At 46.1% G+C, this 25494-nt stretch overlaps 1 protein-coding gene across 3 annotated transcripts in view; it reads right to left on the bottom strand.

Moving 5' to 3' along the window:
• The window catches only part of LOC109110240 (glutamate receptor ionotropic, delta-1-like), a 443260-nt gene that overhangs the window by 48537 nt on the left and 369229 nt on the right, over window positions 1-25494 (bottom strand). For all 3 annotated transcript variants that reach the window (XM_042767362.1, XM_042767361.1, XM_042767363.1), the window contains exon 6: window positions 18050-18223. In XM_042767362.1, coding sequence (XP_042623296.1) covers window positions 18050-18223 — 174 coding nt within the window. The remainder of the gene's footprint in view (window positions 1-18049; window positions 18224-25494) is intronic.

Raw genomic sequence — 25494 nt, 5'->3', positions numbered from 1 at the left:
CCGTGGAAGAAACATAAAACCAGGGGGTGTCTGGCCACTCACTGGCCAACAAAAATGGGCCTACAAGAACTCCAGCACTGTACCAACTTAGCAGTTAACTGGGTCGATTTGGCGGTCTCTGCACCAGGAAGTGAAAAGTTTCCACTTCAAGGAGTACAGTTTCCTCATTGAGGGAGCTCTGGATTGGAGGATGATCCCAACAACCTCAATTAAGAGACCATATGCTAGGAGCTGTGTCCCCTGAGGGGCCTTCCACAACTCCGGGCGAGGGATGGTGCCCCCCACCTGAGAGAGGAGGTCCCTCCTGATAGGAATCTCCAGCTGAGAGCCGTCTAGGAGGGACAACAGGTCCAAGAACCATACTCGGGCTGGCCAGAACGAGGCTACTAGCTGCAGATGGACCCCGTCCCGGCGTACTCTCTCCAGAACTCCCTGGAGCAGAACGATCGGGGGAAAAGCATACAGACGAAGCCTCGGCCACGTCTTTACCATGGCATCCCCAATGGAGCTGGATGAGTCAGAGAGAACCAGAGGGAACAGTGCGATGTCTCTTGAGTCGCAAACAGGTCAACCTGATCCTTGCCAAAAGCTCCCCATATCTGCTTCATCACATGAAGTCTCCATTCCCCCGGGCCTCTGCTCCTGCCTCGACAGGATGTCTACTCCCATATTGAGATGCCCAGGATTGTGAACTGGTCTCAGCGAGAGGAGTTTGCCCTGAGACCACACAAGGATCTGGTGATCTGGTGAATTTTTCACTCTGCAACTGGATTCAAGACATGTCTCCACTTAATATTCACTTAATCAGTAATATATTCATCATTCTCTCCCTTATATTGACATACTGACAGTGTCAACCTGTTTGCACATTCGCCTCTTGTACATTCCTGTGTATCTTAATATTTAAGATTACAGTATAATGCACATATGCACATTTGCCTCTTGCACATTCCTGTGTATCTTAATATTTAATACTACAATATACTTTCATGCATATTATTTTCTATTTTATATTTAATTCTACAGTATACATCTTTTTTATATTTTATTCTTATATTTTTATTGTTTACTTTTATTTCATTCTTTCATAGCTATATTTCTGTATATTTTCATCTGTGTTGTATTCTTTAATAATTGCACTGTCCATGGAGTGGACCTGACTCACATTTCAGTGCTGGTTATATATGCTCTATATAATCGTGTATGTGATGAATAAAAATCTTGAATCTTGGTGTGTCAGCCTGTACAGGGGGCGTGAACGCAGACATCCTTGGTGCTTGATATAAGAGACCACCGTTGTGTTGTGGGTGCACACCAACACATGGTGATCTATTAGGTCCAGGAGAAAGTGTTTCAAAGCTAGAAACATGCCAATTGATGTGTGCACTGAGATAGCGACCACTCCACAGATCGTGGGCTGAGCGGCCACTCATGACTGCTCCCAAACTAGTGAGGGATGCATCCGTTGTTAGCGTTACGTGGCGACAAGGAGCTCCCAGCACCGGGCCGTGAGACAAGAACCAAGGTTTCCTCCACATGTCTAAGGCACGTAGATCCGTCCAGCATGCAAAGTGGTCTTGAGCCACCACTGTAGGGGTCTCATGTATAGCAGGCTTGCATTGTGGTTGATTTCCACACCATGCCCAGATAAGTGGTCCTCTGTTTAGTCTTAACCCCAACTCTTGTGCCGAATCGCTGCCTGCTCTGAATGAGCTAATATCAACCAATCGTCGATGTAGTTGAGTATGCAGATGCCCTGGAGTCACAGAGGAGCCAGAGCAGTATCCACACACTTGAAATTGTGGGGTGAGAGTGCAATGCCAAAAGGAAGAAGCCAACATTGGTAAGCTTTGCCCCCAAAGTGAACCTCAGGACTTTCCTGTGATGGGAAAGGATGGAGATATGGAAGTATGTTTCCTTTAGTTTGATTGTGACAAACCAGTCCTTTGACATGATCTGAGATATGATTTGTTTGTGTGACCATCCCGAACTTCAGTCGCATGACTGAGCGGTTCAAATGACGCAGATCTAAAATGGGACGCAACCCTTCATCCTTCTTCAGAACAATGAAGTACAGGCTGTAGAACCCGGATTCTCTTTCATGAGGAGGGACCACCTCAGTGGCCTCCTTCCTCAAGAGAGTGATTACTTCTCGTTCCATTACCAGAGCCTGCTCGGGACCCACCAAAGTGGGGATAACTCTGTTGAACTGAGGCAGAGGAGAACCAACTGGATTCTGCAGCCTCTCTCTACAGAGTGCAGGACCCACTGAGACAAATTTGGCAGTAGTTTCCTCACTGCCAAATAGTCTACTAAGGGAATTAGTCTCTCGAGACTGACCTCTGGTATCCCCAGAGCGGCTAGCTTGGTGCCCTGAAGCGGAGAACTGGCAGGGGCGGCCGTACAAGCTGCTCTAGAGACCTCCGTGGAGGTTGCAAGCCACTTAGAACCGCTACATTTCCGGGAGATAACTGACAGAAGCGCTCACCAGAGACCGCTGCGTCCTGGAACACCGGCAGGGTTGGCAGACTGATCCCCTGAGGGCACTAAGGAGAGACAGGCACTGTGTAATGTGGTGCACACCGCTTTTCCCCAGAGGGGCCTGCCCTTCGAGGTCCTGAGCCACAGCATCAGGACTCTCATAGCTGAAGTCTCCTATTGAAAACGACGGCCCTCAGACCTGTGTAGTCTGCTAGGAAGACTAGACAAGAGCCTGCTTGGGGCAGGACCCAATGAAGCACATTTGGCAGGGGCTGGGAGCACCACTCAGACACTAGGCTCTGCAGAGAATGAAAAGGGACGCCCCCAGAATGACCAAGAATGAGGAGCTGAAACACAGTAGGTTGGAACTGCTCCCACCCAGCAGCCCCTGCTGACTGCCTAAACCTCTTTGAAGAAAGAGAGGTAAACTAGAATGTGCACTCTCTCAAGATTTTTTTTTTTTATCCCAAGAGCCCCTGTATATCTAACTTCTCATAGTCAGATAAATACTTAATTTTATTCCTCAGAATTAAATGCAGTCAAAGATCCAGATGAGTAAATACGGTGTGGTGTGGTAAGATTCACATCAGAAAATGAAAATGATGTAATGTATGCGTTGCCTCGACAGCGCGCAAGCAGCTGGGAGACACAAACAATATCTATCTCCTCTGAGAAAGATGGCTGCAGCAGTGAGCTCTCACTCAAAGGGGGAAGAAACCGCAGCGTGGGCTTCCGAGCCTCGAGAACGAGCTCTAGATTCAGGGAACACGGGTGGAGATAGGAAGAGCCGTCTCCAACCCATCTGCCAGATCACGTGCGATCCCAGCGATTTCAGTCGCTGCTGTGCCTCAGCAGCAGGGGACCGGAATTGCAAGATCACATGCAAGATTTGGAAACCCTGAGATTTGGTGCTGGATCTGGTGGTTGAGGAAGAAGATAGGGACTTGCCTGCCTACATACCCTTCACTGGATCCATATGCGAAACCCACAAGCACAGCCGCCGCTCCACCTCGGCGAAAGCAGGACTGGCACCGCGAGAAATGCTTGTGAAGGCTCCTTCCTCAAAGAGAGCCCTCTGAGAGTGAAGCAAGGTATTAACAAAACGCTTGCAGTGCGGACAGTCAGACTCCCTTGAGAGCTGACTCTGCCTGCTTCGCTCACAAACTGTGTTTAACCCCACCCGGAATATAGCATGGGCAGGGAGGAACACACAGCCTGAACGATGCATGCTCGCCCAAATGCTTCTTTTGACTGAAGCTTTGACATAATGGAGCTTATAAGTGGACAAACAACATTAAATAAGACTCACAAACAGATAGCGACTGACACACAAATAGAGCGCATGCTGAATGACAGAAAGCTGATGCCAGTTCCACCGCACATGTTTTTAGGCTTCCTGGTCGTTACATCACCCCACCCGTGATGTCTCGTCCACCCACTGGACTGATTACACATGTGATTCAGAGCATGGTCATGCTGAAGGCATTCCCGTAGTGTTTCTACGCAGCTGGAGTACCTGAAAGGGAACTACTTTTCATGAGAAATTTATTCAAACATACATTGAATAACGAAGACAAAAGATACATTATACATATATATATATATATATATATATATATATATATATATATAGTGCATATCTTTCACAAAAGTATCCTTTCCACAGTTATTTTAAATAGTTAACTACTGATTTATGGACACAAAATGGCTTTAAAGAGGTAAATGTAAAGTTACATTTGTTTACAAATTTATTTATTTACGTCTTGCTGTGGTTGAAACATAGTATTAGTGATTACAGATGTAATACATTTTGTATTGTTTTTTTCAAGTTACCCTCTGTTCTGATGCTCATTGATTTATATTTTGCAATAACTACAGTACTAGTAAAATGAAAAGACCAACCCTGCATCCCAGTGTTCATACTATCCATCCCAGATAGTATGTGAGATTAGAATTTGTGTGTCCCAAAGCATAGTATGTTGAAAAGAGTATGTCCCCGTATATGTGCACACTCAAAGGGCTAATATTACCCAGAATCCATTACGTTTTGATAAATGATTCGGTTGAGAACTACAAACACAAATAAAATGTGTTAAAAAACTACAAACATGGTGGATGCGAGCGATCTTCGGTTAAGTAGAGAGGTTTTAAAAAAAGGGGTTAGTGTTACTAATAATCAAAATTTTACCTGTTTATATATTACAGAATTTAACCTATAATATTAGGGCTGTCGATCTATTAAAATTTTTAATCTAATTAATCACATCCTTTTTCTGTTATTAATCACACACTTCATGAAATTAAGCATAGAACATTTATCTTGTTTCAAATGTTTATTTTGTCATAATTTGCTATATCCAGCAAATTAACTAAAAGATTAAAGGGTGATTCTCAAAAATCTTTATTATCTGAAAGCTTTTTTCAAGATAAATTTAGATTTCTTTCCAAAAAGGACACTTAGAAACTCCAAAAGGACACCAAAGAACCAAATTATATAAGGAGCCCATATAAGCACATATGAAAGAAAAAATATTGTACATTACATTTCATGTATATTTTCCATATAATGTACATTATTGTTGCTCCTCTATGCCCCGCCTTTCTTAAACACGTTTATTTTTTACAAAACTCATCGTTCTGAAAAGCAAGGTGTACGCTGATTTGTACCCTGAACAGTGCGTTGTGATTGGCTAAATTTCTTAAGCGTGTGAAGGAAATGTTATGCCCCTTACCATACTGTGATGCCGTCTCCTGGCACGACCAGACGAAACCAATAAAACCCATTACAAACGATTATGGATTATAATGACTTATACTGTTTTTACACATTGCATTGCATTGGTATCCCTCCACGTAAACATAAAACCATGTCTGCATTTGTGATCGAGAAATGACAAACAACAAGCGCTACTCTACACTGCTTAAAACTTACATTTAAATCATCGGTGGCAAATTCTATAAATATACAAAAATTACTTACAGGCTGTGTGTTACGATTATGGACTTCTGTTCCTTTTGAGTTCTCCTTATTTGGTCATGTTCCGTTCCTCGTTTTGTTAATTGATTACTCCCCACCTGTTTCCATTCCTCTGATAACTTTCCTTGTGTTTAAATACCCTGTCTGTTTAGTTCCAGTTTGTCCGCTATTGCTTATTGTTTATTGTTTATTGTTTGATGTTTGATGACTACGTTGAATGCAACGATGATTTGTGTTTGGTTGTGCCCCTGTTCTCCTGTGGATCATTAAAAGTACCCTTCTCTATATCTCCTTCGTCAAGCGTTTTGCTAGCATACCAGCCCGGTAACAGAATAGCGGACCCAAAAGTGAGTGAGTTAGTGGCGTTTTTCTTTTTTTTTTCTTGTTTTGTTTTCTCCCTCTCCCGGAATGGCAATCCTGGAGCAACGGGACCGGTCGCTGGAGGACCATACCAGGGACTTTCTCGATCTGGTGTGTCTTACGGACTTCCCTGACCACTCGCTCTGTGCTTTCTACTATACCGGCCTGAGTGAGCGGTGTAAGGCACGCCTGCCAGCAAACGGTCCCAAAGAGGATTTCGCCGCTTTCATGGAGTGGGAGCTGGAGAATAATGGATCACCATTTATCGTCTGCCCCGCTGAGGAGGATATCTCCAGCCCCACTCCCGAACCAGAGACCAGCCAGCTGACATCCTGCTGCACGGAGCTAAAGCCAGAGCCCACCGCAGCCGCAGAGCCCGAGCCAGCCATGATAAAGGAGCCAATCATTGTCCCGGAGCTTGGAATCGAGAGCATGACTGACCAGGTGTGTGAGCCGGCAACACCGTGCATTGTGGGATTACTGGTGGAGATCGAGGGCTTGGAGGAGAGCCCTGCCCACACTCCTGCGACTGAGGGTGAGCTGCAACTGGTTTCTGGAAAGTATATGGAGGAATTAATGGACCTTATAGACTGGTTTGGGGAGGTAATTCCCGATTCTCCTATGTCTCCGCTGGTTCCATCCAGCCTGGAATCCCCTGTGTCTCAGCTGGTTCCGCCCAGCCTGGTATCCCCTGTGTCTCCGCTGGTTCCGTCCAGCCCTAATCCTCCTGTGTTCCCTCCCAGCCTCCCTCTCCTGCCTCCTCCTAGGCCAGTCAGTTCCTCTGCTCCATCTCCACTGGTGCCTGTCATTCCTTCGGCTCACCCTCAGTCAGTGCCATCTGGGCGCTATGGTCGGCCTCGGGACTCCCAGTCCCCAGCTCCGCCTGGGCGTGAGGATCCCCTGTCTCCGCTTCCATCCTGCGAGTCCTGGACTTCACCTCTGACCTCCGACCCATCAGCTCCACCTTGGCTCCTAGCTCCCTTAGCTTTGAGCCTAATCTCTCTGGTCATTCCCTGTCCTGCTTTTCTCTTAACAATCCATCTTCTGTCTCTGATCTTATTTCAAAATCCAATTCTTTTTCCTTTCGACTTGACCCAGCTCCTACTTCTCTTTTGAAACGGTGTCATTCGGTTATTTCTGCAACTATCTCTCATTTCATAAATGCTTCTCTTGTCACTGTTTCTTTTCTTCATTCACTTAAAATCACTGCATTTACCCCAGTTCTCAAGAAACCCAATCTCGATCCTGCAGTTTTATCCAATTATCATCCCATTTCAAACTTACCATTTATTGCTAAATTATTGGAGAGTACTGTAGCTTCCCAGCTTCAGTCTTTCCTAGTAGCAAATCATTTCTTTGACCCATTTCAGTTTGGATTCCGTCCACAACATAGCCCTGAAACTGCCCTTATAAAAGTGGTGAACAATTCATTACTCTCTTGTGACATTGGCTCTCTCTCTTTACTTCTGTTATTTGACCACAGCTCTGCCTTCGATACCAACTTTCATGATTTGCTTATCTCTTGTCTTTCGGCTGTGGGTATACCTGGTACTGCTCTTTCCTGGCTACCTACGTGACAGACAGTTTTACATTTCTGCTTGGGATTTTAGATCCCCTACTGCCCCCCGAAATAAGGTATCCCCCAGGGTTCCGTTCTTGGACCTTTGTTGTTTATTATTTATATTTTACCATTGGGTCAGGTACTACAGCATTATGGCTTTAGCTATCATTTTTATGCTGATGACATTTCAAATTTACACGTCATGCAGGCCTCCCTTGGCGGAGTCCAACATGTACCAGGAGCCAGATAATACTTATCTGTATAGATATTGTACATATTGTAGACCTTATATATTCTGTACTTACTGCTTATTGCACTTCTGGTTATATGCATTTCGTTGCCTTGTACCTTACATGTGCAGTGACAATAAAGTTAAATCTAATCTAATCTAATTATATATATATATATATAAAACAGAGTACGTTTTCTCCATAGCTTGAATGCATTAAGTATGAATGCGATCCAGACATCATCCATCATGTTGACATTATCATACTACATAATAACAAGTGCAACAACTTAAAAGTAAAAGATATGAGCGACAAGTTCAATTAATCTATATGTAAATATCTTGATATTTATGAAACTTGCACATTTTGTGGTCTTGTTGAAGAAACAGCTTTATTTTGTCATTGTAGTATAACCAAAGCATTTTATTTTGTTTTAAATTCTTAAAAAAATGTAACCCTATTAAAATGACCCACAGTTTTATCCTTAAAGGGGTTGTTCACCCAAAAATGAAAATTAGCCCATGATTTACTCACCCTCAGGGCATCCTAGGCATATCTGACATTCCTCTTTCAGACAAACACAATCGCAGTTATATTTAAAATGGTCTTGGCTCTTCCAAACTGTATAATGGCAGTGAATGGTGCCCCTGTTTTAGAAGCATAGAAAACTGCACTCTCTGACTCTCTAGGCCACAACTGCCTATTATTCTGCACTTTTGATGTTACTCTGCACAAAAGGGCTTTCGGAGTGCAGTTCCTGTACCTTCTTCAAAGAATGTTAGGACAAAAGAGTTTGTTAGTAGAGGTTGCCCTCCATATAATTGATAGGCACCTACTATACAATAGTTCCCTTGCTTCTGGTGTTCGGCGTCTCCCTGTTGTTGAAAGAAGCATTTTGACCCCCTATCAATTTAACACCCCTATCCGACCATTTGGCAGTGAGGCGACTTTTGCCTAATGTGTCACCCTGGGTTCTTTGGACCGTGGAGAAAGGATACTGCATTCAGTTTTAGTGGCGTCCACTGCTTGTTGGTCTCTAATTTTATTCTTGGGGCCAGATGGCTTAGGTCTTTCTTTAGTTCTGTAGTCCTGGAAGGGTTATTTGACTGGCCTTTCTGTAGTCCTGGAAGGGTTTCAGACAGATTCCCCATTTATACCCTTTCTAGTCAGCTTCAGATTAATTTCTGACCATTAAAATAATAATAATAATAATAGTAATAATAATAATAGTTATTATTATTATTTAATTCATAATTAATTTCCTTCAAAAGGGAATTTGTACACTTTAACAATGCATACTCACTAGAGGACACAGTCTGCTGACTGTGTATCAGGAAGTGTTATCTGTCCATGACCCACCGGATTCAAATCAAATTTTCATGGCCATTTCTCATCCAAGTGTGACTCTGCTGAGCGTTACAACCTGCTAGGTGTCAGTTATCATTCCAGTTGATATATAAAACAGTACCTGTCATTACTGTACAGGCAACCACTTCCTGAACATTGAATGACGGCCATGCTAGTTGATCTGACAGGTCCATACAGGAAGACATTTGTTACACTTTACTGGAGCTGACCATCAGCTAAGCCATGTTGGAGGTATTAGCAAAAACTGTTTGGGTGACTTCAGTGATTGCTTGTTTCTTGAGTGACAGGGAAAGGCACACAAAGGTGGATGCTTGTGTTGACATTACAGATTTGCAGACGGAAAGCTGACAGGTTTGTCACTGCCGTGAACTAGTGGTTTGATTGTCAAGGTAATTAAACATCAAAGAATATTTAACCCTCATTTTCATGAATAATTAAGGCATAAGCCCTCAGAGTATGTGCGGTGCAAAGCTCAGCCATCTGTTCCATACAATGAAACTAGTCTCCATGTGGGTTCAAGGGGTTTTGAGAAGCAGAAATGTGGACGTCACAGCAGAGGAAGAAAACACTTGGAAACATTATTTAGATTTGTGAATAATTGTATAATAAGAGGTTATCGCAAATGAAAATGAAACCTACATGTCAATTGTTACAGTAACACTTTATTTTAAGGACCAAGTCTACCTATTACCTAGCTGTTTATTAGCATGCATATTAACCATTGGCTGTGTATTGGTACTTATGAAGCATATATAAATGCCTTATTCTGCATGACCAAATTTTAGATCCCTTAATCCTACCCCATACCTAATTTTAACAACTACCTTATTAACTATTAATAAGCAGCAAATTATGAGTTTATTTAAGGGGAAAACTCTTAATTATTAGTGAATGTATATATATATGCATATACAAGATGTCTTATACATTGGTTTTGCTCTTATATAGGTAAAAAATAAATAAAGAAAAGAAAAGAAAAAAATTAATAATGAGGAATTTTAATGAGGAATCCATCAATTCATAAGTGACACTGATGACTAAAGTAATGCCCATAGGCGTAGTTAAATGGTTGATTTATTCATTCACACTTTTAAACACATATATAGTGATATCTTACATCCTTAGATGCTTTTCCTTCAGTCATTTTGCAATGACTGGAGGTTGTTGTCACGGTGTCTGTTCTGTGTCTCCCTGGGTGGCCACTAGAGGTCTCACTTCCCCTTATCGTCACCCCACTTTAGAACTGCATTTCCCATAGTCTTGTCTGTTTCTTCACTGCTCATTGCACTCAGCTGTCCGTGGTTATCAATCATTGCACTCAGCCAATTCCCCGTTAGCATTGTCATTTCCCTGTGTATAAATACCCCGGTTGTTCTGTCATTGTCACGGAGTACTTGTTGAATGTCACCCTGGTTTGTTGTGGTTCTCGGATGTTGTTTATGTTCTTGTTTCTGGACTGCTTACCTGGATTGTGACCTTTGCCTGGCTGACCATGAGATTTGGATTATCCTAATAAAACATACTGCAATTGGATCTACCTGTTTGTGTGCGTGTCGTGACAGAAGGACTCCGTCATGCCTAGATCCAGCGGTGTGGGATTTCGAATCTGTTCCCCAGCCACCATGGAGGAACGGAGGGGGAGATTCCGGAACTTAACCACCCTTCGTCAAAAGGGGGAGTGAGGTGGGTGGCCTGGCGCAATTGTTTTGGACCATAATTGGGTTATAATGATGCAGCACTGAAGGACTTTTTTAACAACTGTCTGGATGACCCTTTACCTCAATGGGAGATGAAGGGGCTGGAGATCCTAGACTTTTGGGGGTTTACCCATTACCTGTGCCATCATGCTCAATGGGATACTTCGACCACACCTGAGTCTCCAGAGAAGATGGCCGCCAGCCCAGCGCCACAGCACAAGATGGCCGCCAACCCAGCGCCACAGCACAAGATGGCCGCCAGCCCGGCGCCACAGCACAAGATGGCCGCCAGTTCAGCACCACAGCACAAGATGGCCGCCAGCCCAGCACCACAGCACAAGATGCCCGCCAGCCCAGCGCCACAGCACAAGATGGCCGCCAGCCCAGCACCACAGCACGAGATGACCACCAGCCCAGCACCACTGCACAGGAGGGTCGAATCTACACCTGTGTTGGCAGACAAGATGGTTGACTCAACGCCTGAGTCTTCCGTCAAGGAGCCACCGGCACGTCATCATAGAGGCCGCAGGAGGAGGAGACAGGCGTCAGCCGTTCCTCAAAGCCAGGAGGACGTTCCCGAGCAGGCCGCTGCCGTCCAGGAGGACGTTCCCGAGCAGGCCGCTGCCGTCCAGGAGGACGTTCCCGAGCAGGCCGCTGCCGTCCAGGAGGACGTTCCCGAGCAGGCCGCTGCCGTCCAGGAGGATGTTCCCGAGCAGGCCGCTGTCGTCCCAGGTGGAGGTGTCCAAGGTTCCCCGAGGCGGTGCCCGATCCCGAGGCCGTTCCCGAGGCGGTGCCCGATGCCGAGACCATTCCCGAGGCGGTGCCCGATGTTGTTCCCAATGCCGAGGCGGTCCCCGATCCCGAGGCGGTTCCCGATGCAATGCCCGATGCCGAGGCGGTCCCCGATGCCGAGGCGGTGCCCGAGGTGGTTCCCGATGCAATGCCCGATGCCGAGGCGGTGCCCGATGCAATGCCCGATGCCGAGGCGGTGCCCGATGCCGAGGCGGTGCCCGAGGCGGTTCCCGATGCGGTGCCCGATGCCGAGGCGGTGCCCGAGGCGATCCCCGATGCTATGTCCGATGCGGTGCCCGAGGCGGTGCCCGATGCGGTGGCCGAGGCGATGCCCGATGCCGAGGCGGTGCCCGATGCGGTGCCAGAGACGGTTCCCGATGTAATGCCCGAGACCGAGGCTGTTCCGGAGGTCGAGGCGGTGCCCGATGTTGTTCCCGATGCCGAGGCTGTGCCCGATGCCGAGGCGGTGACCGATGCCGTTCCGGAGGCCGAGGCGGTGCCCGATGCGCAGGCCAAGGTCGTTCCCGAGGCGGTGTCCTTGTCCAAGGCCGTTCCTGAGGCCATTCCCGAGGCGGTGCCCGATGCCGAGGTCGTTCCCGAGGCGGTGTCCTTGTCCAATGCCGTTCCTGAGGCCATTCCTGAGGCCGTTCCTGAGACCGTTCCCGAGGCGGTGCCCGATGCCGAGGTCGTTCCCGAGGCGGGGTCCTTGTCCAATGCCGTTCCTGAGGCCGTTCCTGAGACCGTTCCCGAGGCGGTGCCCGATGCCGAGGTCGTTCCCGAGGCGGTGCCCTTGTCCGATGCCATTCCCGAGGCGGTGCCCGATGCCGAGGTCGTTCCCGATGCCGAGGTCGTTCCCGAGGCGGTGTCCTTGTCCGATGCCGAGGCGGTGCCCGATGCCGAGGTCGTTCCCAAGGCGGTGTCCTTGTCCGATGCCGTTCCTGAGGCCATTCCCGAGGCGGTGCCCGATGCCGAGGTCGTTCCCGAGGCGGGGTCCTTGTCCAATGCCGTTCCTGAGGCCGTTCCTGAGGCCGTTCCTGAGACCGTTCCCGAGGCGCGGTGCCCCGATGCCGAGGTCGTTCCCGAGGCGGTGTCCTTGTCCGATGCCGTTCCTGAGGCCATTCCCGAGGCAGTGCCCGATGCTGTTCCGGAGGCCGAGGCGGGGCCCGAGATGGTTCCGGAGGCGGTGCCCGATTCCAAGGCCGTTCCCGAGGCGGTGCCCTTGTCTGAGGCCGTTCCCGATGCCGTTCCCAATGCCGTGACCTGGCCATCGCCACAGCCTGCTCCTTACTGGCTCCCCGATTGGCAGGTTCCGTTCGGGCCACTCAAATGGCGAATTCCTCCCTGGCCGTCTGCACAACGAGAATGGACTGATCCACCGTGGCCACCTGAACTGCCTGGCCCCTCGTGGTCCCCTGAACTTTCGGGTCCACCGTGGCCACCTGAACTGCCTGGTCCCTCGTGGTCCCCTGAACTTTCGGGTCCACCATGGCCCCCTGATCTGACCGAGCCACCTGGGCTACCAGGGGAGCCATCACTGCCGGTCCCAGTTCCCCTACACGGGCCTGGCCCACCATCCCTCCCCCTGTTCTGCCTCCACCAGTCCACCTCCCTCCGGGTCTCTTTGTTTTGTGGTTATTTTGTTCTGAGGAGCATCTGGTAGCTGCTCCTTAGAGGGGGGGGTAGTGTCACGGTGTCTGTTCTGTGTCTCCCTGGGTGGCCACTAGAGGTCTCACTTCCCCTTATCGTCACCCCACTTTAGAACTGCATTTCCCATAGTCTTGTCTGTTTCTTCACTGCTCATTGCACTCAGCTGTCCGTGGTTATCAATCATTGCACTCAGCCAATTCCCCGTTAGCATTGTCATTTCCCTGTGTATAAATACCCCGGTTGTTCTGTCATTGTCACGGAGTCCTTGTTGAATGTCACCCTGGTTTGTTGTGGTTCTCGGATGTTGTTTATGTTCTTGTTTCTGGACTGCTTACCTGGATTGTGACCTTTGCCTGGCTGACCATGAGATTTGGATTATCCTAATAAAACATACTGCAATTGGATCTACCTGTTTGTGTGCGTGTCGTGACAGTTGTGTCATCAGATGGTTACCAACGATCCTGAAGTGTTTCAACCCATAAACATAACACTCTCCTGTTGGCGGGTCAGCAGTGGTGGCCAGCCACTACTCACTCCCTCCCGACCAAAATCTCAGAACCTCCCTCCTACTCCAAATCCAGCAGGAATATCTCTACTATGCCTCCCACAAACGACTATTTTTCAAATTACTAACATAACCCCTCAGTCCAACGTCTGTCATCAGCTTCCACACTGTTAGGGCTGGGAAGTCCCTGCATCCCATCTCGACTGGATACAACCATGTCTACCAGCCTTTGTCCCTGCAGTCCCGCACCAGATCTTTATAGCGTTCAGACTTTCCTTTCAAATGCCTCCTCCCACCCCTCTTCTAACAGCACAGTAAAGGCCACTGGGATGATCTTCTTTCCTTCTGTGGAGAAAAGGACTGCATCAGGTCTTAAGGTAATATGGACGACATCTGGGAACTGGAGCCTTCTCTTCAGGTCTATCCTACGCTCCCATGCTTGGGCAGACTGCCTGGTTTCGTTGGGCCCTGGTAGCTTTGTCCCCTCCTTGACAAATGATATACCAGGTGGAGGCTTGCTCCTATAATGGCTTTTCCAGGTCCTTTCCTGCTCTAGAATGTCTGCTAGAACAGCCAGTACTTTGTCATGGCACCATCTGTATCTGCCCTGGACAAGCATGGTCTTACATCCTGCCATTGTTCATTTTTGCCGACAGTGCTTGCATATTGGGTCGTCCCTCATCCGCCATCTGTGTAAGTTCACAGATGTTGGAAGGGTGCCATAGATGGCCCTAAGCAAGAAGCCTCCAAAGGTCATCCCACGTCACCTTCCTCTTAAGGAGATCCCACCATGTCCAGGCTCCCTGGGTTCCTAGCTCCACAAGGTTTGCCTTCCTCTGCTCTTCCTCAAGATCCCTTATTTTCACCTGGACCATGGCCCTTTTCTCCAAAGGGTTGGCTTACCCCCACCTTTGGAAGCGGGTCATTCCCAGGCCTTGCCTTACCGTGCATGGTGCTCTAATGATGTATTTGAGCTTTAAGTTCCCTATCTGTCGGTCACTATGAGTTATGTCGTGATGACATTTTGGTGATTCACTTTGGAGCCCCAGTCATCTCTGACTTTAATAGCAAACACTAATGAAATTTGGCTAGTGGATTCTGCATACCTGAGCCACTCCCCATGATTATGGGTAAAAATATGCGACAGGTGAATCCACTCTTCAGATTTTTGCTTCGGAGCTGAGTGGATGAAGAGTGCCCTCAAGCAGGCAGATACAGCCCTTGCACTGCTGTGTCCCATAAGAGCTCTGCACATATACGTGGACCGCACCCGGAGTTTTAAAAGTTCTGAGCAGCTTTTTGTCTGCTACGGAGGTCAGCAGAAAGGGAAGACGGTCTATAAGTAGAGATTGGCCCACTGGATAGTGGATGCCATCGCCCTGGCGCACCAATCCCAAGGTGAGCCATGCCCCCTGGGGGTGAGGGCTCACTCCACAAGTAGTGTTGCCTCCTCCTATATGCTGGTGCACGATGCCTTTTTGGCAGACATCTGTAGAGCTGCGGGCTAGGCAACATCGAACACCGCAAGATTATACAGTCTCCGTGTTGAGCCACTTTCTTCCCGTGTGTTTGGTAACAGGTAATTGGTGGGAAGGGCTGGCCGGTGTCACGCTTGCTGCACCATTCCCCCTCACTCGGGGATGTGAGCACCTTTCTCCTCCTCCAGTAAGTTCCCCGGACGGTGAACCCTGGCGGAGTATCCTCCAGCACTCTCAGCAGTCAGACTAGGCGGAACAGTCTGTAACCAGGCCCAGTATCGGTGTTAGGTTGCCCGGGTCTCCAGTCAGCCCCTGTACTGGGCTAGGTGTCCATATGGCTTGATTCCCTGCAAACAATCCCATATGTGTATTCTCTCACGGTAAGGTTACCCTCTCGGTAAACCCATGTCTTCCCTTGACAGAGTGCTCTATCCCTACTCTCAGGTAGAACGTGCCCCAGAGACCTATTCCATATGAGAATTCCCACACGTTACCTCCCTACAGTCAGGATATGGCCTCAGTAGCACCCTTCTCCAGAAGGCTCGCTTCCCCATCATTTCTGCCTAAGCTGTAACAACAAATCGGAAAAAGTTGAAGCAAATCTTTCATTGAAGGTTGGAATCCCTTCTGTTAAGTATTTTCTGTGGGGAAAGCAGCAGCATCTTGGCTCTCCAGTAGCGATGTACTCGCCTGTGGTTTCTGTGGGTACCAAGGCCAGCGATTTTGCGCTGGGGCGGTGGGAAGGTTAAGACCTTTGCGTAGATTTTGTCTGACATGCGGTGCTTGCCAACATTAGCTACATCATGGGTTGTGACAGGGTTCAGCTTGTGGCGCTTTCCTGGGCCCCATAATGTCATCACGACATAATTCGTTGTGACCGACAGATAGGGAACGTCTCGGTTACGTACGTACCATTTCCATCCTGACCTGGTTTTTATTCCAGCTTCTCTGACCTTGTTGACTCTCGAGTCCCTGAAGATCATGGCCTCCCTGTACTTGGCTACTTGGAACTCCTCAACCAGGAAAGAGATGGGTAGTTGTAATTGCCAAGATCTGATGTACAGCCTGGCTGATGTGAAGCCTGGAGGGATACCCAGCCACCTTCTGAGGTGTGAGTTGATCTTACGTTCCACTCCTTCCAATGCTGTAAGTGGAAGCTCGTACACTGTCATAAGCTACATCAGTCTGGGAAGCAGGCCATGTTGTTTAAAGCCATGCTTTAAACTTCCCTGGGAGTCCTGAATTTTCAGTTTTCTTCAACCAACCCTCTGCTTGCTTCTCAGTGCTGTGGATGTTGTTGTGGTCCCTCAGTGACTCATCATACCACTTTCCCAGATACTTTATGGGATTGTACTTGATGAAAGGGATTATCTTGCCTTGTATGGCCAGATTGTACTTGAAGGAGATTTTACCCTTCCTAATGACCAAGCTCCTTGATTTTCATGGCTTAAAAGTCATTCTGGCCCATTTTGCCACTCCATCAAGCTTTGTTAGGACCCACCTAGCCTGTACATTGGATGATGTTGTGATTGTAAGGTCTTCCATGTAACCACTGATAGCTGGTTGCCGGATCACTGAGTCCATCATTGGGCCACTGGTTTCCTTTTCACCTGCTTTGATTATGAGGTTCATGCCCATGACAAACAGGAAAGGGGAAACTGTACATCCTGTGACAATCCCTCTCTCGAGATGCTGCCACTGTTTGATGTAATCCTTCGTTTTGAAATGAAGCTTGATTCCATCCAGGTAGCTGCTGATCATCGCCCTGATGTGATCTGGGATATGGTAGTACTTCAGAGCTGTCCTGATTAGAGGGTGGACCCGTAAGCATTAGCCAAGTCCAGCCAGACAACTGTCAGGTCACCTTTCTTCGCCCCAGCTTCATGTATCACCAGGCTTAGGACTCCAGATGATACATCCAGATGATACATTCTACAAATTCACACTCTGTTTACTATATTCAACTGATTTTACTATGATAACTTGGAACAGCAGCAGTAAGCAATATATCTGGTTAACAAGCTATTGTCATGGTAACCAGATACATTGCACGTGAATTATGGCTGCACTTCTATTTTGCCACACTAAACTTAGCAATAAACATTTTGAAAATAATGCACAATAAACATGACTGTCAACACGATCTCAAAGGTGGCTTTTGTTAAGCAAAAAGTCAAGTTAGTCGATAAAACAGTTTATATTATAAAAACTATTTTTTTTTTTTTAGGTTTTGTTCTGCGTAAAATAAATAAGAATTTGGGTGCACTGTAAATGGTCTACAGAAATGTAGAACACCTTTATCTGTTTATCATGGTGTGGAGTCATCAAGCATGGCATCGACATCTACATCTGACAATCTATCTAAAATGTAACAAAATGTTTAGTCCCAAGCTACGCCCATGGTAATGCCTGCTGCAAATTCAGCTTTGTCATCACATAATTAATTTCACAATATCACCATTTTTACTGTATTTTTAATAAACACAGACTTGGTGATCATAAGAGACTTCATTCAAAATTAAATTGATTACAAAAAGGTATTATTTCAAACTTTTGATTGCAATATTAGTTAAATAATTAAAACCATCTCAGAGAATGCATAAAAATGAACTATTATGAAAAAGAAAAAAAACTATGCACACAATAAAACACTTTTAACTAACTAAAATTACAAAACTACAATAAATAAATAAATAAATAATAATTGTGAAAACGCGCAAGTTAAAAATAAGGCAAGTCAAAAACAAATAAATAAGCAATAAAAGGCAAAATAAGCAAACAAACACTGTTTTAACTGAGAGTCTGGGTTCCCATAACTTTAAAGGTTGAAAATCACTGATCTTAACTTAACTTGTTTTAAGAGGTGTAATGGGTTTGAGACTTCATATAAATTTGATCTCCTATAAAGCTTTAGCAACCTGATGATGATGATGTGGTTTCTATGGTAACTGACCTCCAGTGAATGCAGGTAGCCCTCCTGAGGGTTGCAGAGCAGTGAGGAGATGCGGTGGTTGTTTCTCATACAGCTCACGCTGCTGTCTTTCCACAGAGGGAAAATCTGCCTGACAACGGTCATCCTTCCCAAGGAACTGTGGGCCAGCTCCATAATCTCAGTGTCACTGATCTCCTAAAGTCATACAGAAACAGAATACATAGAATAATAATCATGCTTCTTTATGAATCATCCTGTCTGTCTGTCTGTCTGTCTGTCTGTCTGTCTGTCTGTCTGTCTGTCTGTCTGTCTGTCAGTCTGTCTGTCTGTCTGTCAGTCTTTCTCCCTGTCTGTCAGTCTGTCTGTCTGTCTGTCTGTCTGTCTGTCTGTCTGTCTGTCTGTCTGTCTGTCTGTCTGTCTGTCTGTCTGTCTAAAGTCGTAGGGAAGTTGTGGCCTAATGGTTAGAGAGTCAGACTTGTAATCCAAAGATTGTGAGTTTGAGTCTTGGGCCGGCAGGAATTTTAGATGGGGGAATGAATGTACAGCGCTCTCTCCACCCTCAATACCACGACCGAGTTGCCTTTAAGCAACGCACCGAACCCCCGACTGCTCCCTGGGCACCGCAGCATAAATGGTGCACTGCTCCAGGTGTGTGTTCATGGTGTGTGTGTGTGTGTGTGTGTGTGTGTGTGTGTGTGTGTGCACTTTGGATGGGTTAAATGCAGAGCACGAATTCCGACTATGGGTCACCATACTTGGCTGTATGTCACGTCACTTTCACTTTTATATCTATTGTATTGTATTGTATTATATTATATTATACAACAGTTTGTTCTGGTCCTCGAATTTGATTGGCAAGACATTCCCCAGTATCACCACGGGAACCATTTTACAGTTTGTATCACTCTGCTTGCAGCATTTCTTACAGTGAGTGTTATGGCGGATGCCCAAATCCACTACAATTTCACAATTACTACTGTTACTGTGTCACCGACTGTAGTTTTTTTAGTTTGTAGTTTAAACTTCAGATATGTTTATAAAGATATCACCTATTTAAAAATTTGCTTTCTGAGCTCCAGGGAATCCGCCGCAGTTTAGTGCTCATGAACCTGCTGAGAGCAGCCTTATCTTGGCCAGCTCTTCTAGAAATTTCTTCTGGCTCTGATGTCTCTACAGTGGTTAAACATGAGCTATAATTAGTCTTTGGTATAACAGTCAATCTTTGGTCTCATTAATCTCTTATTTGTTCCAGAGACAAATAGTTTTGGCTGAGGGTAAAATTTCATTACTTCATATTTTTTCATAATTTTAATGCTGTATCAGAGCACTGCCTTAGTACTCTTCACTGAATTGCTAAGCAAATTTTGTAATGACGTTGTTTATTAAATATTATTGTTCAAAAAACAAAAAAAAAAAAAAAAAAAAAACCATTTAATATAAATAATAGTAGTAGTATTTAATAATAGCATTTGGTTTTGAGAAGAGCTCTGTGTTAGTGATTTTGGTTACATTCGTATGCCATTAGATGGCGTTAAGAAACTGTCCTTATGAGTCTGAAGGGCTTGAGGGAATGAAACAAGGTTGTAAACAACTTTCAACAGCACCTTATAAAACACAACCAACTCATACCTATGGCTACTCATGTGATATTGCTTGTTTATATTATATGTTACGAAATATCTATATTGTTAGAACTAATAATACAAAAGATGTCATGCATGTTTAAAAAAAAAAGTTTTTTACCTAACATGTTGGGTTTCAGATCTACTGTAAATAAATAAATAAATAAAGTAGGGTTCAACAGGGTTAAAACTGTCTAGTGAGCTGTCTACCTAGATCATATTTTAAGGTATATTACTTCCTTTCAAGATACCTCATTTTAGACAAATTTTAAGGTAACATTATAGCATTTAGCCTTCTGAGTCAAGGAATGTTGTCTTTAAATATTTCTTTCATAAAAAAGAGAGAGAGGGGGGGGGGGGTGGGGGGGGCAGCATTCGTTGTAATTAAATTAAATCTTATATATATATATGTGTGTGTGTGTGTGTGTGTGCTATTGTCATGCCCCTGGACTCATTGTGTTGTTTTCCTTCCCCCAGGTGTGCCGTGTTCCCTTTAATTAGTCATCCCGTACACCTGTGTTTCTCCAGTTATCCCCTGTATAAAATTCCTAGTCTGTTCAGTTTGTTGCTGTCGGGTCTACTTGTTGGATGTTCTGTGGTCCCATTGTGGGGTGTTCCTGTGATTCCTTAATTAATTATTATTTTTTTTCTTCTTGTACTCCATGTTGCTCTCTCGTTTCTCCTGCAGCGAAGTGTGACAGCTATGGTTTGCCTGTTAGAGTATTATTTTATCTGGTGCATGCCAATATAGCGTTTTATATCAGTCACTTATAAAGTTCCACTATGCTGCTTTAGAAGGAAGCTGGCTGTGGATGTCATATATCAAGACCGCTCAATGTGTTTTTGAAAGAGAACTTGTTATAGTTTTATTTATTTATTTATTATTATTATTTTATGTTGAGTTACTATTGTCTTTTTAAAAGGCCCCATGACAGAGAGAAAAAGAAGAAACAAGAAAATGGCGTAATGATTCTTTTCAAAGCATGCAGGACATTGAGGAAAGAAAGACTCAGAGAAGAATATGAAACAATCAATATACAAGCGATTTCAAAAGCAGTAACGGGAAGGCTGGGCTGGGTTTATCTGGGTATTATTACAGCAAATTGGGTTGTTTTAAAAAATATATAATGGCAAGCCAATTAAAGGCTATGGAAACGATTTTCAATAGAAGAACAGATTCATATAAGAATAAAGATTGGACCCCTCTGACATCTTTTGAGTGTGGATTCTTTTTTACATTTATTTATTTTTTTCTCCGTGACAAGAATTTGCAACTTCATTATACATAATAGGTAACTTTGTTAAACCTTGTGAAGATATTTGGTACACTTATTCAAATGTCACAAAAATCTTCATACTAGTTCACTTCAAATCACAGTCAGTTCCTCCAATCTGTTTTGAAAAACTCTGCTGAAAAGATCATCTCAGACCAACAGGAATTTCCATTGGCTGGGTTATGCTGGTTAGTACTGGTCTAGGTGCTGTTAATCAGCAGAACTAGAGTTACTGTACTTTTACTTGAGTACATTTTAAGTGATGTATCTGTACTTTTACTCTACTATTTTTCCTCCGTTTGTGGTCATTACATGCTTGTAATCGGTCTTGTGACTCTCGGCAATTGAGAAAGCCATTGAGACCATTGAGAAAGCACTACCTCACTGGGTGAGACTGGATAACACCGGGAAAGCGCACCCATTCCACCTGGAACAGGGACGCTGCAGAAGCCCCATTCTTCCCGTAGGAGTTTTCAGGAGCAAATACACATATAGTATCCATTTAGGTGTATATGGAGAAATTGGAGGTGATTGTAACCCTCTTGGGAAGGCAGAAGTCTTCCAAGGAAACACAGGCTCTAAGGCTATACCATGGACTATACACATACGAATACCGCTTAGGTCTCAATATGGAAACCAGCTTTCCATGGTTCTCATGGATCCATCGTAAGGACCCGGCGCCGGATGTTCCACCGCGTCCGGCTGCCAAGGGTGATGGAGGATCTCAACAGGGTCTACAGTATGGACACTCTGGAGCAGTTTTAGCAAGTCAATACTAACTGGGGCCTCTCGGTGCCGCTACCCGTTTGAGGTGAGAACACAGGGGGATACTGGCTCTACACGAAGGCTATAGAATCTAGCGATTCTCCCAGCCCACAGCTCTACAAATATCTATCAGCAAGGCGCCACGAGCCAGCGTCCGGGAGGATGCCACACTTCAAGTTGAGTGAGCTCGCAACCTGAATAGGCAGAGCACACCCTGTGCCTGATAAGCCAGGGTGATCGCATCCACAATCCAGTGGGTCATACTCTGCTTAGAGACGGCATTCCCCTTCTGCCAGCCTCCATAACAGACAAACAGCTGGTCTGAGGTCCTGAAGCTTTGTGTCCGGTCTGCATAGCATCTCAATGCTCGGACGGGACAGAGCAAAGCCAGGGCTGGGTCTGCCTCCTCCAGGGGCAGTGCTTGCAGGTTCACCACTTGGTCTTAAAAGTGTGTAGTGGGAACCTTGGGCATGTAGCCGGGCCGGGGCCTCAGGATTACCTGGGAGTCAGCCGGCCCAAACTCTAGGCACGAATCGTCGACCGAGCTAGTCCAAGTGCAAGCAGGAACAGGTCCCAAGTGGGTATAGAGGGGGGCCAGGAAGGATTTAACCTCCTGGTCCCTCTAAGGAACTTGATGACGAGGACATGCTTACCTAAAGACTTCCCATTCACGGGGTCATGGTACACAGCAATAGCAGCAACCTGAACCTTGAGGGTGGAGGGAGACAGCCTTCGCTCCAGCCCTTGCTGCAGAAAGGAAAGCACAACCGCTATCGGGCATCTTTGGGGGTCTTCTCCATGGGGAGGACACAACTTGACGAACAGGTTCCACTTCAAATCGTAAGCGTGTCTCGTAGACGGTGCTCTCGCTGAAGTGATAGTGTTCGCTGCCTCAGGTCGCTTCTAGGTCACCTAGAACCTCCACGTCCCATCCAGGGATCAGAAAAGGAGCTACCAAAGGTCTGGACGCGGGTGCCACACAGTGCCCCGTCTCTGAAACAGTAGATCCTCCTCAGAGGAATCAGCCAAGGAGGGGTTGTCGCGAGGAGCACTAGTTCAAGGAACCAGGTCAGAGTGGGCCAATACGGCGCCACTAGCAAGACTCCTTCCTCGTCCTCCTGGACTTTGCACAGTGTCTCTGCGAGAAGGCTCACTTGGGGAAACTCATATTTTCGTAAGGCTCGCAGCCAACTGTGTGCCAGTGCATCCGTGCCGAGTGTTCCCTCGGAACAACTGGTAGTGAGAGGTTTCTGGAGACCAAACATGTCTACCTGAGCAGCTCCGAAACGTCTCCACATCAGGTTGACCATCTGGGGATGGAGTTGCCATTCTCCTGGGAGCATTGCTCGAGACAGCTCGTCGGCTGAATGGTTGAGCAGACCCGGAATGTGAACAGCACAAAGTGACCTCAGAACCTTGCCTGTGGCTGCTGTGGATGCAGCGCGGGAGCTGGGGCGGACGCAGGGGGCAGTACTCGGTCCTGCATCGCCGGAGAGGCCGGTCTAAGACACATGGCATTTAGGAACTTATCTTTTTCGGCATCCCTCATTTCAACCAGACACAATTGCGTTGCTACCGCCCACTTCACCGGGGGAATCGCTGAATACCCCTTCGATGCTCGTCATGCACTTCTGGGAAGAAATGCACCAAGGCGGGGTGCAGAGAACCAGCTCGAGCCACCTCGAGAAACCAATCATCCCGCCTCAAGGGACGTGGTGGTGGTTTCCACTGAAGCCCTACCCTCTTGGCGACCCGGGAAGGCATAGCTGTCATCTCCGGATCCGATTCAGGCTTTGCCACTATCCCAGAGGGTGGCAGCACGGCCGAATCTTCATCGGACAGCTCTCCCTCCGATGCTGAGGTTGACATCTGGTCGGGGTGAGGCCCACTGGATACCGCTGGTATGCTCTTTGAAGAGGGCTGTCACGGCTGTACTTTGTATTATCTTCTCTGCTGTGTCTGGTGTGTGTTTGTGCTCCCCCTACAGGTGCGCTGCGGAGCTGTGAGGTAATCAGGTGGATTGGGTGCACCGGTGCACAGCTGTGCCTATCGATAAGAGCTTCCTGTTGGGCTTCCTCGTGGAGCGTTCCTTTCAGTCACATCGGTCCCTGGCCAGGACCGTGATGTTGATCGGCGTTGCGAGAGTTTGTGAGATAGTCTTTGTTATGGAGACTGAAAATAAAGAGTATTGTAACCACCGAAACCGTTTTTTCCTCCTTCATTGTTGCTCCCTAATAAGGGCGTAACAACTGGGGGCTCGTCGAATAAAAATTGGGTATGGATTCGTGCGAATTTTGGTTGAAAGACAGTTGTCTTTGAAGGAGGATAAAAGGTAGGATGTTTGAATTGAATACATTTGTATCTTATCCGCCTATTTGTAAATTGATAAAGTTGGAACGCTCTATTAGTTTGTTAGGTTCTATAACATAATTTGTTGGGAGCATTTGAAGAACAAACCTTCCGGGTAGGGTTAGTACGTGTCTTTGGGCACGTAGTTTTTTTATTTTTTGTTTGTTATTTTTTGGTTGGCTCGGGGCTTAGAGCAGTTGTCTCGGGAGCACATCCGAGGTTTGGGGGGCGACTCGGCAATTGGTCGTCTTCCCAAACTTACGGGAGTTAGTGCGTAAGTACCCGGTCTTGGGCCAACTGAAGACTAGGGTTTATTTGGTTAAACGGATGGTTTAGTTTCTTTAAAATAAATTCTGATTTGTCAGGTAAAAAAAAAAAAAGTAGTTTTTTGGTGTGGAATATTTGTTGAGCGAGTGTTTTGTAAGCGTGATTAACGGTAATTATGGCCACCGATGTAATTGAAGCGTTTTCTCAGTCTCCATCGGAGGAATTATTAGAGGGAATGACCAAAGAGCAATTATTAGAATTAGCTGCGCATTATAAAATTGAGCTAACTTATAATCAGAAAAGGTCAAAAGACGGAATTAAATTAGTTATTGAGAGTGCGCTGTGTGATCTTAAAATATTGAGAAGAAAATCTAGGCTGCCTGATTTAGCTGCATTGCCTGATTTAAGCACTCTTGGTGCGACTGCTCTTTCGCCGTCCGCCAGAGCTGAGTGGACGCCGACTACTGTTACATTGCCGGAGTTAAGCACTCTTTCATTTGAGCAGCAGAAAGAGCTGTTGATGATACAACGTGATACTGAGTGTGAGAAGCGCCGCTTGGAATGTGAGAAGGTGCGTTTGGAGATTGAAAGGCGTCGACTAGATTTACACGAAGGTAAGCCGGTAGGTGCAGATTTTGATATTGGTTCGACGAAACTGAGTGTGGCACATAATTTGCGTTTGGTACCGCCGTTTAATGAGTCTGAGGTGCAGATTTTTTTTCTCCTGTTTGAGCGAGTCGCAGTAGCGTGTAAATGGAGTAATGTTGAACGTGCTATGTTGCTTCAGTGCGTTTTAACAGGTAAAGCCCAACAAGCCTATTCTACACTATCTGATGCTGACAGCCAGAATTAGGAAGCCATTAAGGCGGCGGTGTTGAAAATAAATGAGCGTGTGCCAGAGAGTTATCGGCAACACTTTCGTACGTTACAGCGAAAGTTGAATGAAACAAATGTTGAGTTCGTAAGAGGATTGACTGTGCAGTTTGATCGTTGGTGTACAGCGGCAGATAGTACAACAATGGATAAGCTGAGAGAGTTAATTTTTTTTTGAACAATACAAAAATACACTTCCTGAAATTGTAGCTACTTATGTTGCGGAGCGTCAGGTTAAAACTGCTTCAGAAGCTGCACTGCTGGTGGATGATTGGGAACTTATTCATGAGCCCTATGTTGACAGATTTAGTGAACG

Source organism: Cyprinus carpio, chromosome A12 (assembly GCF_018340385.1).
Source record: "Cyprinus carpio isolate SPL01 chromosome A12, ASM1834038v1, whole genome shotgun sequence".
NCBI classification, from domain to species: Eukaryota; Metazoa; Chordata; class Actinopteri; order Cypriniformes; family Cyprinidae; genus Cyprinus; species Cyprinus carpio.
Note: the sequence above shows the minus strand (reverse complement) of the source record. Positions and strands in the feature narration are given on the sequence as shown.